Raw genomic sequence first — 18,105 nt, forward strand, 5'->3', positions numbered from 1 at the left:
TAAAACAGTCTCTGCAGGTTGACTTCAAAACCACCTGTGTTTCTGCGGCAGGCAAAATTCCAAGTGAGGTGACCAGGTTGTTCAGGTCACTCTACAGATAACTGGCAAGTGAGATGCCAGTTTACCCCATATAGGATTCCCAGTACCACAGGTAGATGTCCTGATGAGGATAGCATAGAATGAAGGGATCAGGGCTTCCCAACACCAGATCTTGATTCCCTGTAAGACAAGATCATTCAATAGCAACAGCATCCCCGGCTGCTTTAGGAAGAGCAGGTCAAGGGAGGTGATCCTTCCCCTCTACTCAGTGCTGGCAAGACACATCTTGAGTGCTGCGTCCAGTGCTGGGCTACCCAGTATACTGGAGCGACTCCAGCAAAGGGCCACAAAAACTATTATGGGACTGGAGCATCTTTCATGAAAGGACAGGTTATCTCTAGGGTGAGAGAGCCTAGAGAAGAGAAGGCTCAGGGGGATCTTATCATTATGTATAAGCACCTGATGGGAGAAAATGAAGAAAAGAGATCCAGAGTCTTCTCAGTTGTTCCTACTGATGGGACAAGAGGAAATGAGCACAAACTGAAACACAGGACTAGAGTACCTCAAGAGCTCCCTTCCAACCTAAACAATTCTGTGATTCTTTAAAGACATTGCTGTATTTCTTGTTTGCAGTTCAGCAAGTCTCAGGGTCGTCTACGGAATTTTCTCCCTTTCCATTATTACACATCAGGTAGCACCAGGGAATATTGACAATGCAGAAAAAAGACAGGGACCAGAAGTAAAAATGTGATCTGATATATCCTCAATCTGAAGGAGAAGTTGCACAGAGTTGGATCCTTTGCCAAGAACCTACATGCCACACAGTATTCTCAATAGTCATGTAATTCAGTGTTGAGTGATACCTACCAAAAAGCTGATCAGGTTTTGCTTCCTGATGAAAAACAACACCAAATTGTCAGTAATTGTCATGTCTCATTTGAGATACCAAGGTGAGCAGGGAAGCTGAAAATGTCATTTGTTTAGTAGGGAAATGTGGCCATGATAATCTACTGCAATTTTGGAAAACAGGGAAGATGTCTTAAGTTCAAGGTTGCACTGTCCAAACTAACCTTAACAATTCAAATACATGTCTTGGCAGAGGATCTAAATGACTCCTCACAGAAAACCTACCATAGATCTAAAAGAGGAAGCTACATGACTGGTTAAGAAGTTGTCAGATGTGTTTATAACCATGTCAGCTGAGTGCCTTCCTAACTATAAGGAATCACTGCCTAAGTGTAAGAAAACACCTTGTGAGGTGGTTATCAAAGACAAACATGAAGTATTTGCGGAAAATATTTCATTTAAGCATCTTTGAAAAGCACTAATTGTTTTACGTTGTAAAATCTGCATTTTGTATTGATTTCTAGAAGGGTACTAAAAACAAAGCAGCAGAATTTGACCCAATTTGATGCTTCAAACTGATGAAATGCAAGAGACATGGGGAACAGCCATTGAAAAAACAATCTTGAGTTAATGAATAGATATTGGCAAGCTCTGTTATTCCTGAAAACGAAGAGTTACATTAACTGCCTTTCTAGTCCCTATATCAGATGGTTTGATAACTTGCGGATGAGATACTTTGATACTATGGATATTCAGACATCCAGCTTGCTACACCACCTTAAGCCCTTGCACAGAGAGCTCCTCAAGTCTCTAAGGACTTTTTCTCCAACAGTGTCACATAGTTGACTGCAGCTTTTAGTAATATCTAATTAGGTATTTAGACCCTGTGCAGCCTAATTACTGTGGGTTTAAAAAGGAAGTCTCCATTTCTCTCACAGCAAACAGAAGCCACTTGTCTTCACCCCAAAGTCCCCCAGTGCCCTATTTCCACTCTCCTTATGATCTCTTGTTCACTAGTGTGACTCCACGAGTCAGTGAGCTACTTACCCAGGTGAACTGTTTTAAAGCCTTTTATTTAACACAGAAACAGTTTCCAAGGTACTTAGAGCAACAAACCTTGAGTCTTCGTTAGATCTCCTCTAATGTTCAGCTATCCTAGATCATACCCAGATCCAAGCTTTCTCATCCTCCTCACTTACAGCTTTAGTCCTATTAGACTCCTCCTATCCTTCAAATACTTTCTCAAATTCTTCCTGCTATCAAGTACATGGCGTCTTTTGCAAGTGCTTTTCAGTCTTGGTCTTCTGACTTCACTCTTAGCATGTGCTAAGAGTAGGGGGCAAGAGCTAAAGCTACCAGTGTGTATCTGTGTGCCCAGAATGAGGCCTGGGATGGCATGGTCTGGACAAAAACTGCCTTAAAATGTTCTTCCTGCAAATTCCTAGCAATAATTTTTCTGATCACTGCCAACAATATTACCACTGTGCTCCCATCTACTCATATAATCAGATTATCATTATCACCTTGGACCTTTAACTGGGCCTCATTCCCAACCTTTGTCTTGCAGATCTTTCTGTACAACATCTGTAAGATACTTTTTCACTGCTGTAGTTAAAATTCTCATCCAGTTCTCAACTCTTCATACCTCGCATATTGAAACCACCTTCTCCCTGGCTCTCATAAACAAACTCTTTCTTGTCCCACTTGTCATAGCTATCCTTCACCACATATCTATCTACCTCTTGCTTTGGCCAGATCCCTCTTCCCTTTACATCTTCCACTGCTTCACCTTTTATACTGCAAGATATGCCACAACCCCTCACATTCACTTGCCCGTATACAAAGATTCCTGAGTCTGCTTCCTGGAAACTTACTCATTGTTGAGAGGCCAGCTGGTTCATGAGAGCAGCCCATGTTTCAAAGAAGCACCTTGATTTTTTTTCCCCTCTGCCTTCCCTGTAAATATCCTCAAAGTTCCCTTATTGTACCCTTCAAAGCCTGCTCTTGTGATGCTACAGAAAAAATGCTGCCTTGCTGAGACCACAGCTTGTCATGCTGACCAGTACTAACTTAGTGCCTCCTTATTCTCTTAATCTGTCAGTATCCACTTTTCCCTATTCTTTTGGACTCACATGGAAAGGTTTTCCTGACAGAGGTCATATCTTCTGCTGTGTTAGTACAATTTCTGACATGCTGGAGTTCTGTTGGGGACATCTGGGTGTGACTACAATAAAAAAAATCCATTCTAAGCTTTGAATACAGTATTGAATAATGTCTATTTAATACACAGGTCCAAAGAGACGCATTCATTAGCAGTCTGAGCGGAGCTGTGGCTCCAAATTAACTTCAAACAAGAGTTTCACAAGTGAAGGACCAGAAAGAAATCAGTCTATCTATCCCCCATCTACCTCCATTCTCTTATCACAGTATGACAGAATGTATCTGGAAGTGACCAGATCACTGTTGCATTTTCAAAGATGTTAGAATATTTTGGTTTAAAACCAAATCAAACTAACAAGACATAAAAGAATTAAAAAGTATTCCCACCTGTTAGAAATCAGCGCAGTCATCACGATTTTAACAGAACTGTAGCAATTTATGCCAGGTAAAGCCTCAGCACAATATATTTAGAAAAAAACTCACCCTGTTGATTAGGGGAGCAATTTCTTGCTGATGATTTTTAATTTCAGTTTAGTACTTCCCTTAGTCTGGACCGAGAAATCATTCCAGTTAGCTTTACTCTCCCATACTCATCACCACAGCCGTGGTGGTTGTTTGCCACCTCAGAAATGCATGGTCAGAATGCTGCGATAGCTACAGCACCCTAATGATATAAACAGGTCAAGGTTTAAACAGAGGCACTACGTTTTATTGTACCAGCTGCATTAGATACAAAAAAATGACTTGAAATCTGACAGTGAAATGTTTTCTTTCTAAAATAGTTTTTTGAATCAGCCGTCTTACCCTTTTCGTAGCAAAATACAAATTCTGACCTAGCCCACTTAGGAACTCCCCAAAAGCAGAGCAATTATGATTAACAACCTACCCTTTCATGTGGTATATTCAGTAAACCTGTACCTCCAGGTTTTGTATCCTGGATTTTGCTTCTAAATCTTCCTTTCTTGTTTACTGTAAGCGTCTATCATTGACCTTCTGCTTTTTATTTCTGCTAGGCGGGCTATACGGCATTCATATTCTGGCAGCCTGACTAGACATAAGGACATACAGCAGAGTCAGTAAACTTTTTGTTCCTTGCTAGACTGTGCGGTTCACTCGCCGTGGAACAAGAGTGGCACCCAGTGGCCAGAGAGCTTGGTCCAATACTCATGCCCTGAAGCTTCTGCCTTTGCATTTTGTAAAGCCCCTTCCAGCAATTTGAAGACAGAAATCCTTCCATGCTCAAGCTCACAGACCCCTCTCCCACCTCTGTACTTGAAAGACAAAAGCTAGAGAGCTGAAGCTGAAAGTTTTCTTCTCTGCAATCTTTTTGAATATCACTTCTTCTGAGATCATAAATAACCCACCACAGGTATTAGGCACTTAAGTACCACTTATTTCTGAGGGATCAGGCAGTGACTGACTTGCCTGGCATAAGCACAGGAGGAGGAGTTCAAGGACCTCATCTAACTCTAACATGTTGTCCAGTAAGTCTAGATGAGGCAAACATATGTTTTTAAACTGCCCTGCAGAAAATGAGGCAGCAGGAAAGAAAACCCCAGGGACAGAGCCTGCTTTGTGATCTCCCCTCCTCCCACAGGCTCCATGCTGCTCCCAGTCTGTGGCTGGGTTTTACAAGACCATAAATTAGATTGTTGCAAAGATGGCATAAACGGTGACATAGTGGGGTGATAGAACACCGTTACCTGTGTGATAGTACGCATTTCATGTGCTTTCAGAGATTCATGTAATTTTGCATTCATTTTTCATGACACAATCAGAGTATAAAAGCCTGGGTTTCAGTTGATATGGGATGCTATACTTGAAATTTGTTGTGGGAGCTATTGCAAGTAGTGAGAAAGCTTTTACTCTCAACTTTTTTTCTTTAACTTAGGGATACTTAATGCTTAAAACTGGAACATTAGTTTTGAAAACACTCTGCCAGAGAGCCTAATTAAGATGCAAACAACTATCACCCTCATAGGAACATTCTCCAAGATGGAGACTTGGGTGTCGGGTGAACAAGACCAAGCTCACTAAACACCAATGTTTCACAATTCTGTAAAATTCCCAATGATAAATGCATGATAATGGTGCAGCGGCTTGCAGTGCTGAGTCTGAGTTTGTGGGTTTGGGTCCTACTTGCAGTGTGAAAATCCCATTTCTACAGAGGCCACCAGATAATGTGAGAGTAGTCTTGATTCTCCTATTCTTGGCATTCCTGAAATTTACCCCAAACTCTGCATTAACTGATATGCCTTCTAATGCCCTAGCACCTAGAATGGTATGACCAAGTGGAAATCAAAACTGTCAACTAAACTTTCTAGTGTGGATGGCTACAGCTAGAGCTTGACAATGTGACCTGAGTAGACTAAATGGCTCACAGATCAAAAGGCACATCAGAAGAATCAAGCACTGAAAGACATTCTAATGTTTTTAAATAAATATAACGATTTTTAGACATCTGCTGTGGCAATACTGAAAGCCATGGATCTTTGTACTTCCTGAGTTATGTTAGGAAAGAACTCAGCAGTCTGGACAGAAATTTCTGCCAGATTTTCTGTAAATGGGAAGTCTTTGTTCCTTGAGTGTTTCGTTTTTGCTACACAACATTATTGAAGTGGTAACAAGGAAAATACCATTCTTGATCATAATGTGGCCTGGTGAATCCACTGTGGTAGACTGACAAAAGTGGGAAGGTTTTCCCCAAACTGGATTGTTTTGCTCTAGGGGAAGAAATGGATGTAGGAATATTCTGTTTTATTTCACACTGACTGTAACCATTGCACTGAGCAGAACGTTTAGTTCAAAAAAGCTATTCTAAAATGCATTGCCTCCACCATCAAAGAACAAGAAACCATCTTACAGATCCTCTTCAGAGTTAATACTGAAGATGTTTCATGGCAGTTTTGCACTTTTTTTGCAGCCTGTGGCTTCTAAAATTACTGTGACTATGCAAATGTACATCTCTCTGCTGTTATCTTACCTAAACTCTTTCCCATTTGCCAATTTATTTTATTCAGCACTTTATCTGGTTGCACTAGTTTTCCTGAGGGAGGGCAGTCACTGTGTTGTTTGTACAGTGCCTGGTGCAATGGGCTCCTAAAATCTATTTAGGATCCTTATGAGGTAGTACAATAGAAATAATAAACATTTTATTTTAACAAACAATAGAAAACAGTGTCTTTGAGAACAAGCTGAAGAATAGCAGCCTTGTGGTATGAAAATATTTCCAGCAGGGTGGAAAAGAAAAGATTTCTGTATCTATCTAACTTCTTTTTGGTGTTACACTTCCTTGTCACTTTTCAATGCAATCTGGTCATTTACAACTTGTCATCTTATTTACCTTAAGTTGATGTAAAATAATTGTCAAATAGATTTTTCTGTCTCAGAATTCAAATGGAGTGTGGCATTCCAAGAGCATTGTGTGAACCGTGTTTTATACAACATGATGCTGTAACATAAAACTAGCAACAATAATGCCAAGCAACACAATCATTTTAGATCAGTGATATTGTACTTCCTTTTAGAGGGGGTTGTTTTTAAGTTGTAACAACTTGAACATAGAACCAGTAATTAGTATCTATGAATGAACCCAGCAAGTCTGTAAAATTAAAAACTGAAATTGCCACTGAAATTCCACAGTTACCGTGGGAACTTTCCACTGGTGCACATGGTGTTTCATAATTACAGCCACAACTTTGGTGTCAACCCTTGCAATGCTGGCAGGTGAACCTGAACTGAAGCTGCAGTCAAGAAAAGAACTTCAAGTGACCCCATAAGGGTGTCTCTGCACAACTGATCTCGGGACCTGAATCTGATCTCCTTCAGATGCCCAAGTTTATCTTTCCCTGGCATCCATCTGCTCCGTGGAAAACTGCTGATGCTTCACTGGTTTCAAAATTAGCAGGCTCTATCTCTAAGGTCAAGACACAATTGAATGACAAAGTCAGTCAGATGGTGGATTCCTGACATTCTCAAAGTATTTCACCAGCATTCCATAATTTGTATTATTTTATTTCCTTGTCAACTGCTCTCACCCTGGAGGAAGGAAAGAAAAGAGATTAAAAATGTCTGTAATAAGACTATTGGGACAAGCTCCAGCATCAAAATGTACTTGCCCAAAGTCTAACTTGAGGGGTCACTAAAGTTTTATTATTGCTATTTATGGTAGTGCTCTCCATATTCCAGCCACTTTCTACATACTTAAGGACTGTCCTGACCGTGATGCTTATAACCATTTGTTGTTACACAAATACCAGAAAGTCAGTGCCATCACCAAAGACCTTACATTCAAAGCAGGTAAGACAGCTATAAGGCAGTGAACGTAGAGGCGCATGCACGGTGCCTCCCACCGATCACACAGCAGATCACTGGGACAGTTGGGAACAAAATCTTTATCTCCCCACTTATGGGTCACTGCCTTGTCCATGGTACCACAATGACTCCTCAAGATTCTCCTCTGGACAGTGAACTCTGGAAAACAAACCTTTCACATATAGCATGCAGGTCATTAGAAGGCCACCTTCTTAACAATGGCAGAGGCTGAAATGTGACATGATAGCTAGACTAATGCAGAAGATCTTCCAGTAGCTTATTCTTCTTCTTGCAAACTTTGACATATGTAATTAGAAAAGCCTTCCAGTGACAATTCCAACACATCAAGGGAGAAAGCATTTTCTATTAAGAGGCTGGAGAGTCACAGGGTGGATGTCAGGCCTTTGCAGGAACAGAAAAATTCCTTCCACATTTCTCCTGTGAACTTTGTTAGGACTATAAGAAGGAAGTGCTCTTCCTGCAGGCCCCACACAACTTGCAAAGGAATGAAAGGGATGGAATAAGCAGAAGGAACAGAAGAAAGCTGGGAAGGCTCACTTTTCCTCTTGCAGAATACGTAAGATGTTGTTGGAGACGTCTTCTAGAAATGACCGGATGATGTGACGAGTTAAGGCTTAACTCATTCACTTTCCCTTCGTGAGTTTTAGGGGCCACCTTCACTCTCCAACCCATACACTACTACCCCTATAACAACTTTAGGAGTCTGGAAAACATTTCAACTATAAACTGGAATTACTGTTTTAGCAAGTGATTTTTCTACCAAAATTTTTCTACAGCTAGACCCATCAGCACAGATTGCTGTATTTCTTTCAAGTACTTAAATACAAATCTATTATATCGTTATTATTACAGTAAGAGTTATGGCCACATGAAATACCTGGAAACTTCTGTTTGTGCATCTCATCAAGAAAGAGCTTGTACTTTAACTATGACAGAACAATATTTGTCTACAAAGACTGAGTGGACCTGAGGTTGCGAGATGAAAAAGCTCAGCCTTGGTGACAATCAAGTAAGAAATGCATTATTAAAACAATGCTCTGACATAAAATTTTTTATTTACTGAGAAAAACTTTTAAACTGTCATTTTTTTTGCTTTAGAATTAAAACAGTCTGGATGCCTCAGCTGGTCACAAAGCTGATTCATCCCATGCCATTTTCACACTTGCTCTTGCTAAGACCCACTCTATATTCCTTCAATTTCTTCAGATTTTAAGTAGAAAAATCACCATTATATTATTTTCTTGTAAAGCTCTTATGGAATTGGGCAAAGTAAAAACTATCATGTGAAATCCCACATGTTCACCAACAGGTGGAGCTTACATTTTGTATTTCATTTATAATGACTTTTAAATTCAAATAATATATTATGACAAATACTTTACACCTCACGAACTCCAGTGTTTCAGATAAGATTAGGACCATGACATTTTATTCCAATATTCCACTGTATGTAAACAATAAACCCTAGGCCAGCTCCTTTTCTTACTGACATCAGTTGCAAAGTTGCCTATGTTTTTAATAACTGCATAATTAGATCCATTTTCATTTTTCTTTAAATGTGGCCCCTTCGCATTACCTTCTCTTTCCTGTTGACTCCACTAATGTTCACACAGGTATTATTTATCTCACATGCATAGGTTTCAACTGTGATAAACTTGATTGATCTCAGAACACGACTGAACAGAAATCTGAAAAGAGATATTGATGCAGATATTGTGTATAAACCTTCTTCCACTTATTCTTCACAGGAAAACACTGAAATACATTACAGCATCTGCTGTTATTATTTAACTAGAACAGGCTATTGATGGCAGAAGCTATGCCTAATGCACAAAGCTATTTAGAATTGCACCCATTATTTATCCTGAGTGATGAATTACTTTTTGCAAATCCCTTAATGTCTTCATTTTCTTACATCTACCTAGCAACATCCATGATTATCTGTGGCTTTCTAGTAACTGTTCAGCCTTCTGAAACATCTTCTTAGCATTCACTTGCACTGTGATAATAATCACCAAGCACAGAATTATAAAGGCAAAATGGAAGAAGAATCTTAAAATTCAAAAATTGTTCAAAAGTTCCGCGAAGAAGGGAACTTCCTTAATCCACTGTGACAAAAGATATTGCAGAAATACTCTGCCAAAATGGCTTCTGATCCTACCAATGAATTTTAAGATGAGCAAAACCGGACCATGTTTAGGAATACATAAATATAGATATAAATATACCTGCACATATATATGAACACATGCACTTTTATGTTGGTACAGTATATTGTAGCTAAAATTGTATTGCAACATGCAATTGCTCAGTTTATGGAATTACTCATAAGAACACTATTATTAAATGTTTCTTCAATGCTAATTTCCCAGGCAGATCAAGACATATGGCTCCAACTGGAAAAAACTTAGATATACAGAAAAAAAGAAGCATTCATATTTTCAAAGGAAATGAACTCCAGGTTCTGATTGTACTCAATTAATCTCAATACACAAAAATAAGCAAAGCCAGACATTTGCGCAGTATCCAGATCACCTGAAAAACGGCCTAGCGATTAGCTCAAATTAAAAAAGACCCCAGAGCTCCATCTAAGTCCAGTTCAATTCCAGACTGAGCTGCAAATCTGTGAACCTGCACTCCCATTCGACTTCATGCCTTTTGAAAAAAGACACCATCAACACCCACGTGCCTTTTCCTGGAGCCTGCAGGTTTTAACAGTTCTACCTATCTGAAAGGGCGTCAGACAAATCACGTTACCAAAGAAATGGACAGAGTATACTTTAACCCACAATGACGGCCGCCGAAAGTTTTATTTATTGCCTAGAACCACCTCTGCCCTGGTGACGCGCACCCAGAGTCTGCCATTTCAGGCCCACCACTGCGGCCCATCCCTGCCGGCAGGGCCTACAGCTCCACCGGGGCCCGGCTCCGGGACCTCCCGCCTCTACGCAGCGGGAACGCCTCCCAGAAGCCGCGGGAGCGTCAGGAAAGTGAAGGCTTTCTGAAAGTTTTACACTGGGTGCGCAGAAAGCCCTCCGAGGCCGCGGAGCCGCAGGGAGTAACACCGGCCGCCCCGCATTCACCGCGCATGCGCAGAGGCCGCCGGCCGCCTCCCTGCCCGGGGCGCATGCGTGGCCCTCCCTCCCCCGGGACAGCGAGCCAATTAAAGCGCTGAACAGGCACAGGCACCTTTAAGGAGACGCGCGGGGGGCAGAGGAGAGGCACTTCCTTTTCCGGGTGAGCTCCCACTCTGCGCCGTAAGGGACGGCGCCGGCGCGCGTCTCCCAGCTTTCCTTTACCGCAGCAGCGGAGAGAGCAAACGCGCGTGCGGCCGCGTGGCGCCTCCGCCCCGGCCCGGCCCGGCCGGCGGCTCCTCCCCTCCACCTGGCGCGCCCCCGCTTCCCCAGCCAGGCGGACGGCTTCTGCGCCTGCGCAGCCCGCCGGGCGCCGTCCCTGGGAGCAGGCGCGCTGCGGCGCCGGTCCTCGGGCGGCCAATGGGGGGGGCGGGGGGCGGGGCCTCCCCGAGGCCCAGCTTGGGCTGCGGGCGGGGCCGGGGCGGCCTCGGGGGCCGTGAGGGGCCGCGAGGGCCGCGGGCGTCGGGCCGGCTGCTGTGGCTCGGCTCCGGCCCCGCTGCCGCCCCGGGTCCCGAGGCTGAGAGGAGCGGCTGGCCCTCCGTTGGGTGCGAGCGGCGGTGGCGCCGCTGCTCCCCGGGGCAGGGGGCCGTGCGCTGCCGCCGGCCCGCCAGGCGCTGTCAAGCGGCGCCTGCCTCCGCCGGTCGCGCCGCTCCGGGGCTTCGCCCCCGTCGGCCCCCGCCGTGAGGCCGCTGAGGCCGCAGGTGCGGGAGGCGGCCTCCGCGCGGGGCCGTACCGCAGAGCGGGAAGCGCCAGCGCCGGGTGGCGGGTGCGAGCAGAGCGAGGCGAAACCTTTTGTCCCGCCGTGCTGGAGGCGAGAAGAATTCTTTTTTTTAAATCGGCTGATGCCGTTGTCTACACTCGGGGTTCCCGTCTTTACCTCTGCTTAGAAAGGGAGGTAATTCAGTAATAAAAAACAAACCAAAACATTTAATTCTTCTTCGGGGACACTTCAGTTGAACACACTCTTGTCTTTATGTGATGCCACGAATTCAAGCAGGTTATCCTTAACGATTCTTTTCTGCACTAATGAAAGTTTGACATTGAACCACTGTGAGAGGGGTTTGTTTCACGTGATGTTTTGGCAAAGCTGCAAAGCGAGACTTGCCCAAATCCCACAAATACATTCCGAGCATAAGCACCGCTTACAATAGTCACAATATGGATGTTTAAAATTCAGCGCTTATATAATGATTTGTAAACCATGTCTTGGTTTGTAAATTTAGTAGCGTTTTTAATATTAAGTATATTAGAATTTATTGCATTTACTAGAATCAGCTTTTCAATGTCTCTCTAGGAGGAAGGAACAAGAGTTCTGTTTTATGGCTGCTCCAGGAAAGGTGGCAGCTTTCCGTCTGCCTCCCCTGCCAACTGTTGGAGACATCATTAAACTCTTCCGCCTTAAAGCACAGAAACAACTTTCCCAGAACTTTCTACTGGATTTGCGATTGACAGGTTAAATATTTTATTCTAATACTTTTAGCGACTATAAAACATGTCCTGGTTTTCTTCAGAATCCAGGTTCTAGCTAACGAGATGGCTTGCATGATGACATCTGTCAAACTAATGGCAGCTCAATGGTAAACCTGTAAAGACTTCTTTTAAAAGTAGTTTTAGCTTAGACATTGATATTACTTGTAAATTCCTAGAAAATGTGTGTGCTTACAAATTACAGAGTAATTTTTAGGTAGAAACTATGTTCCTGTATGAAATACGGGTTACTGATTGAAATGCAAAAATCCAAGCCTTAGTAGTACTTTTACCATTCAGGTACTGTTATAGTTTATAAGTTTGATTAAAAAATGAGTATTTTTTTTTCAGATTATTATAGATTGTAGAAAGTACTGTAACTCATTGTGCGGTTTAAGTCACTATATACTGTGGTTAGGAAGGTCATTTGTCTCAGTTTATCAGAAATGTTGTACTTTTTTGAACCAGTTACATTGTTCTGAACAATTTGGTTTTCTCCAGCTTCATGTCAGCAATGGGTGACAAAGCTGACACTGTTCAATCAGTGGTGGCTTTCTTTACTGTCCTAATGGCTTTGCAGTAATAAATGCAGTGCAGCTTCAAGTAGGTGATGATTCGATTACATTTGAAGATTCAGGTTGATAAAGATTTAGGATATGAATGTGAAACTTGGTTTCACTTCCTGAACAACTGGACTCTTACCCTGGAGTAAAAATGTCTGCATGCATTTAGTAAAACCTTATAAGTAGACAAGAGTTCAGATATTTCTTATTTTCATTGCATACTTAAGTTATAGAATGAGCAGCATAATTTCTCTTGGCATCTTCTCTCCATGTTTCATAAGGATTCCTTTGTTTCATTAGCTACATTTAGAATCCTTACTTTAATCCTTAATCTGTTTTCTTGCCTGGCTGTAATACCTTCCAATGCTGTATCCTTCCACTTATGTACAGGTATTTTTCCCTCACCTTTCAACTGCCCTACTTTCTATAACTACCAGTTGCCTGTATTCCAACTCTTACTTCACTCCAGCTCCTCCCTCATAAAATTACTCTGTACATACTGTAATCTTGGTAGAGCTTCACTGTTTCTTCTTTACTACTTAAATTTCCTTGAAACAGAGGTACTGTAGTGAAATATTTTTATAAGGATAAGTAGTGAGACTTTAGGATGTTGAACAGAAGTACTTACTTGCAGGAGAATGGTACTGCTAGTTTACAGGTGAGAGGTAATATTCTCTTTTTATTTGATTCTGTAATGAGCAACAATGTATATTAAAAACATTAAACTGAAAATAGTCTTTTTCAAATAGTTGAGCGTATCTTGTAGTGTGAAACAGATCTGAATTCTATACAGTCTAGCAGGCTTAACTGGGATGTGTCACTGTTTGTGTCTGTTCCGAGATAAGCACACTTGTGCTTTAACAATAAACAATGAGTTTATCTTTGTGAGCTGGATCTTCTGGAGAATAATAAAGGCTTTGTGTTTTGCAGACAAGATAGTGAGACAAGCTGGCGAGCTGAAAAATGCCCATGTTTGTGAAGTGGGCCCTGGGCCAGGAGGAATTACCAGATCCATTCTCAGTGCTGGTGTTGAACAACTCCTTTTAATTGAAAAAGATGCTCGATTTATTCCAGGATTGCAGGTACCAACCGGAGAATAATTTGTATAAATGTATCCACAACATTGAATAAGAACATAGAAAGGTTCCAAGTGTCTTGTTGAGATCTCAGCATTGAAAATAGATTTGTTGCTTTGGCTTAAATGAGAGCTATCATTTGCTTGAAGATGAAAATACACAGCATAGCAGTTAATTGCTCCTCCTTTCTCATAGGCCCTTTAGGACCTGATTGTGCAACTGAATTAATGCTGAGGCCTGTCTGTTTGTTTCAGGCTGAGACGTTTAGGGTGCATTTCACCATGCAGGTGAAATAGTAGTCTGAAGGCTGAATGTAATGTCCTTTGGTCTTATTTTTCATTTTAATCCTAATAATTATGCTTTAAAGTTTTTAAAATTGTGAAAGGGTATCTCTAGTTAATACAATTCAATGTGTATTAACATCCAGATAAGGAAGAATAAAGCAAGCATTTATTTTACATTTAAAAAAAACCACTCTTAAACTTTTGTTCCTTTGTTTTAAAGTCAGTATGAGTTCACAAGTCATTGTGGCATTTTTCAAATGCCGTCTACTTGTGTTGCTATTTAAGTTTCCATGTTTATGGAATTTGGCTGTGTAAATCTATCAAGAAAAACAGAGTCCAAAAATCTCTTCAGATTTGACTGTTTTCTTGTGCCTCTACAATCTCAGATTATAGCAATTCAAATGGCTTTCCTTATATTGTGCTGTATCTTCTGATCTTCTGATGATAAATAGGTAGTTCACCTGAGAAGTGCTACCATCTCTTTGTAGGACAAAACCAATGTAAGATATGAATGAAACTGCTCATATCCTTAAACCTGAATATGCATGTAACTATGTCTTTGTAGGGTTAGCCATTGATAATTTACAGTATGCCATCTTTACCTTACGAAGTATGAAATCTTCGTGTTTTCACTTTTCTTGAGTGGGGGCAAATCTGCATATTCTTTTTTTAGGTTTTAAGAACTGGTTTGGGATTGGAGAGAATTTGAGATTAAATGATACTTGCCTTAGCTAACAGACTTTTTTAAGTACTTAGACAATTTTTCTGATCTTTTAAAATGCAGCCACTACAACAGATTTCTCTGAATAAAAGTGTACTTTTCAGGGTCTATAATGAGCTTTTGGTATGTAATTATCTTTACTATTCAAGTGAATTAATGTTAGTCATTATTTTTAATTGGCAACCTTCTCACAGTAGAAATAAATATGTCTGAATGAGGTTATTGAATATAAAGATGCTATAACTTGGTAATAGTGGATGTGAATGAACAAGAAATATGTTGCATCCATTAGTGTTAAATTTGGTATTGTTTTTTTCCTTCCAAATAAGGTGATACATAACAGAATGAATCTTTCTTTTGTGATAATGTGGGTTGTAATACCTTTTTTTTTTTTTCCGGTTTCCCATTAAAAGCTCTATCAAAACCAAGTGCTTATAAAAAGGTTGAGATTTGAATAACAGAAAATGTCAGAGATTAAAATACCAATTGGGGACTATTACTTTAAAATGTCTGTTCAGATACTTATAAAATCACTGATGTAAAGCATACAGTGTTTTTCATTAACTTTTTCAGGCTGTGGTCTTTATCACAAAACTGAAGTTGGGATCCTCTTTACTGCAAAACTGAAATATAGTAAAGAACATGTGTAAACGCTTACTCTGTACACATAAACTGAGAGTCCGTCAGTTCTGTCTCGCTCTTAAAGAATCACAACCACCATATGCCCTAATAGTTGCTAGGCTGGAAAGATTTATGAGGAAAGAAAGGGTGCTCTCAGCCAGAGAGTGGGTTGAGTATAGAATTCTTCCAGGAACACAATTTCATTTTTTAAACTATGCCCTTTACGTTTTCTTCGTGCCCTTTTGGTTGTGTGTGAAGAACGAGAGGATCTGTATGGTGGAGAATCATTTGGCTCGTGTGCTTGGTGCACAAGAACTCCTGGAACTGTGTTAGCTGCACACATTGGCCTTAAAATGGAGAAAGTTTCAGTGGATTTCTGAGTCTTTATTTCAAATCAGAAATATACAACTGTGATTTTTCTGCTCACAAATTAAATGCAGTTCTCATTTATGTGAAGTGTGATACTCAAAAACCCCCAGATTCCTCTTGACATAAAAACCATTATTAAAAAACAATATATCATATGTTAATCCATTGTTGTGTAGGCAGCTGTCTGCTTCCTCTGATGCTATTTTCTAACTTTATTGATCTTATGTTATGTTTCATCCTGTTATAGCATTTAATAACAGCTTCAAAGAAAGATTTGACAAATAATGGCAGATTAGTGAATTTGTATGCCCTATAATTGCTAGTGTAATGCTGAAAAATCTGTTAAGTGGTTTGGAGTTGAGGTTAGATTTATTTTTTCTATTTGGAAATAATTGCACTTAAAACATGTAGGAACACTTAGGTTTTAGTTAAGCTTTTTTTTTAGTACTCTACACAAAATTTAGCTTTTTTCATGGTAAAAAAAACCTTTAGTCAAAAAAATTTTGTGAACAGTATGAGAAAGCAGTGCTTTCCTTTGACTTAGAGAGCTGTGAAAGCTGTTTGTGCCCCTGAGCATATAAATACGATTCAGATTGAAGATGGAACTAACAATGGTGAGCAGTTTATTTCAGCCATTAAGCCACCGGCACTTAACTGTTTATGAATTAGGATTTCTGTGCAAAAGCAAAATTGTTCTTTAAGCCATTTTTCATTGTTCTAACTTGGGAACAATAAATATCCCCAGATGTCATCTTTGTAGAAGTTGACTTAGCTTTTGAATTGTGCTGTTTGTGCATAGTTTCATGCTGTAAGAGAAAAGATTGGTACAACACTAAAAAACTTAAGTAACTTTGATTGTGTAAACTGACACCAGAAATGAAAGAATTGGTCATCAAACCACAGCTGGTTCTGAGTTTACATTTCAGCCTTTATTAAATACTAGATGACCTGCAGAAGTGGGATAAAGAAGTTGACAACAGAGTAGATTTTGTAATGTCTAAAAAGATACAAATTTTTGAGATTTTTCTCTACTGCTAGGTACTCATTCCCTCATTTTTGGGAACTGCTTGGTTTTTAATGGTGTGAGTTCAGACTACTACAGGGAGTATTAAGAGAATATCTTTCCCCTTTTTTATGTAAAAGAAAAAATGACTAAATATTTCTACAGCCTTGTATCACATATGGCTAAAATTGGATAATAGACCCTACAGCTGCAAGGGAGACAAACAACAGGAGCCTTGTTTCCATAGGTAATGGATCTAAAAACTTTTCAAAACCTGCTGCTTGCATTATTACTTAAATCAGGTGAGGTCCTGTTAGTGTTAATTGTCCTTGTTGAAGAGACTTTTAGCAGTCTTTTCAAGTTTAAATTCCCTGTTAAGAATTCTACAGCTGTGAATAATAAGCATTTACAGAATCACACGTTAAACTTTTTTTGGTAGTGTTTGCTTTTTGAAAGTAAATACTTAGTAATAGTGTGCTCAGTTTTAACTGCTATTGTGCTTTTTTATGTATTGAAAATAAATGTGTGGCAATGGTTTCATTCCTGCTGTGGCTGAAACTGGCAATCAGTTTGGTTAATACTCACTGTGAATTCTGCTTGCTTGCTTACAAACAGATGTTATCTGAAGCAGCTCCAGGAAAAGTGCGTATTGTTCATGGCGATATCCTGACATATAAGATGGAGAAGGTTTTTCCAAAGCACTTAAAAAAGAACTGGGAAGATGGTTAGTATTTTGATTTGGTTTATTTCATTTTTAAGGCTTCTGAGTCATTCTTAAGTGTGGTGATACAGATGGAGTTCACTCAGTGCAGGTGTTAATCAATTCTGATACTTTTTGAAGGTAAGAAGAGAGAGGTGAGCTAACTTTATTCCTTTCTAGAAGGAAACAGAGAATCATCTTCTAAGGCAAATCAGCAGAATTTGAGTGACACTCACCTTAGTCAACAGTGAGGATCTTTGCAGTTATTAACCTTAAGAGTGTCTTGACTGTACAATGATGACTCTTGGAAAGTATAAAAGCAAATCAAATGTTATACTTTCTTCCCAGCTTCTTCCTCTTTTTGAAGAAGCCAGAAGGCACCACTGCTATTATTCCACTGAAGAAATTTCTGTAACTTGCTTTGAAACTTTTAGGAAATTTGTCCTAAAAAACTGAGTTTTCTTATTGCTTTGTTTTCAGCTGGATATCTTTGGCAAAAGTAGAATCCGATCAGAGATTTGGTGGTTTGTTGTTTTGGGGTTTGTTTTTGTTTCTTTTTTTTTTTTCAAATCTGAGGTTCTCATAGTACTCAATTTCATCTCCCTGTTAAAACATGTAATATTAGATAAATCAGAGATGACCTCCCAGTCCCCTTTTCCACATTGCTTAATTTAAGGTAGAGTCACTGTCTGCAGTGCCTGAAGAACAGTTAAACTGCTTTCTGACTTAAGACATAAAAGACCATGCCACATTATGTTCACCTTGAAAAATTCTATGCTGTATTTGC

The 18,105-nt window shown here is 40.2% G+C and overlaps 1 protein-coding gene across 3 annotated transcripts in view; it reads left to right on the forward strand.

The window, feature by feature from the left end:
* The first annotated feature begins 8,768 nt into the window (after nucleotides 1-8,768).
* TFB1M (transcription factor B1, mitochondrial) overlaps nucleotides 8,769-18,105 on the forward strand; it is a 29,113-nt gene continuing 19,776 nt past the window's right edge. Inside the window, exons 1-4 of one of the 3 annotated variants that reach the window (XM_049801212.1) lie at nucleotides 8,769-10,617; nucleotides 11,809-11,966; nucleotides 13,475-13,626; nucleotides 17,234-17,342. In XM_049801212.1, the coding sequence (XP_049657169.1) occupies nucleotides 11,834-11,966; nucleotides 13,475-13,626; nucleotides 17,234-17,342 (394 nt within the window). In that variant the 5' untranslated portion in view covers nucleotides 8,769-10,617; nucleotides 11,809-11,833. Of the gene's footprint in view, nucleotides 10,618-11,208; nucleotides 11,418-11,808; nucleotides 11,967-13,474; nucleotides 13,627-17,233; nucleotides 17,343-18,105 lie in introns of those variants that run through there. The other 2 variants (XM_049801214.1, XM_049801213.1) reach the window with 2 other exon arrangements.

Source organism: Accipiter gentilis, chromosome 5 (assembly GCF_929443795.1).
Source record: "Accipiter gentilis chromosome 5, bAccGen1.1, whole genome shotgun sequence".
Lineage (NCBI taxonomy): Eukaryota > Metazoa > Chordata > Aves > Accipitriformes > Accipitridae > Astur > Astur gentilis.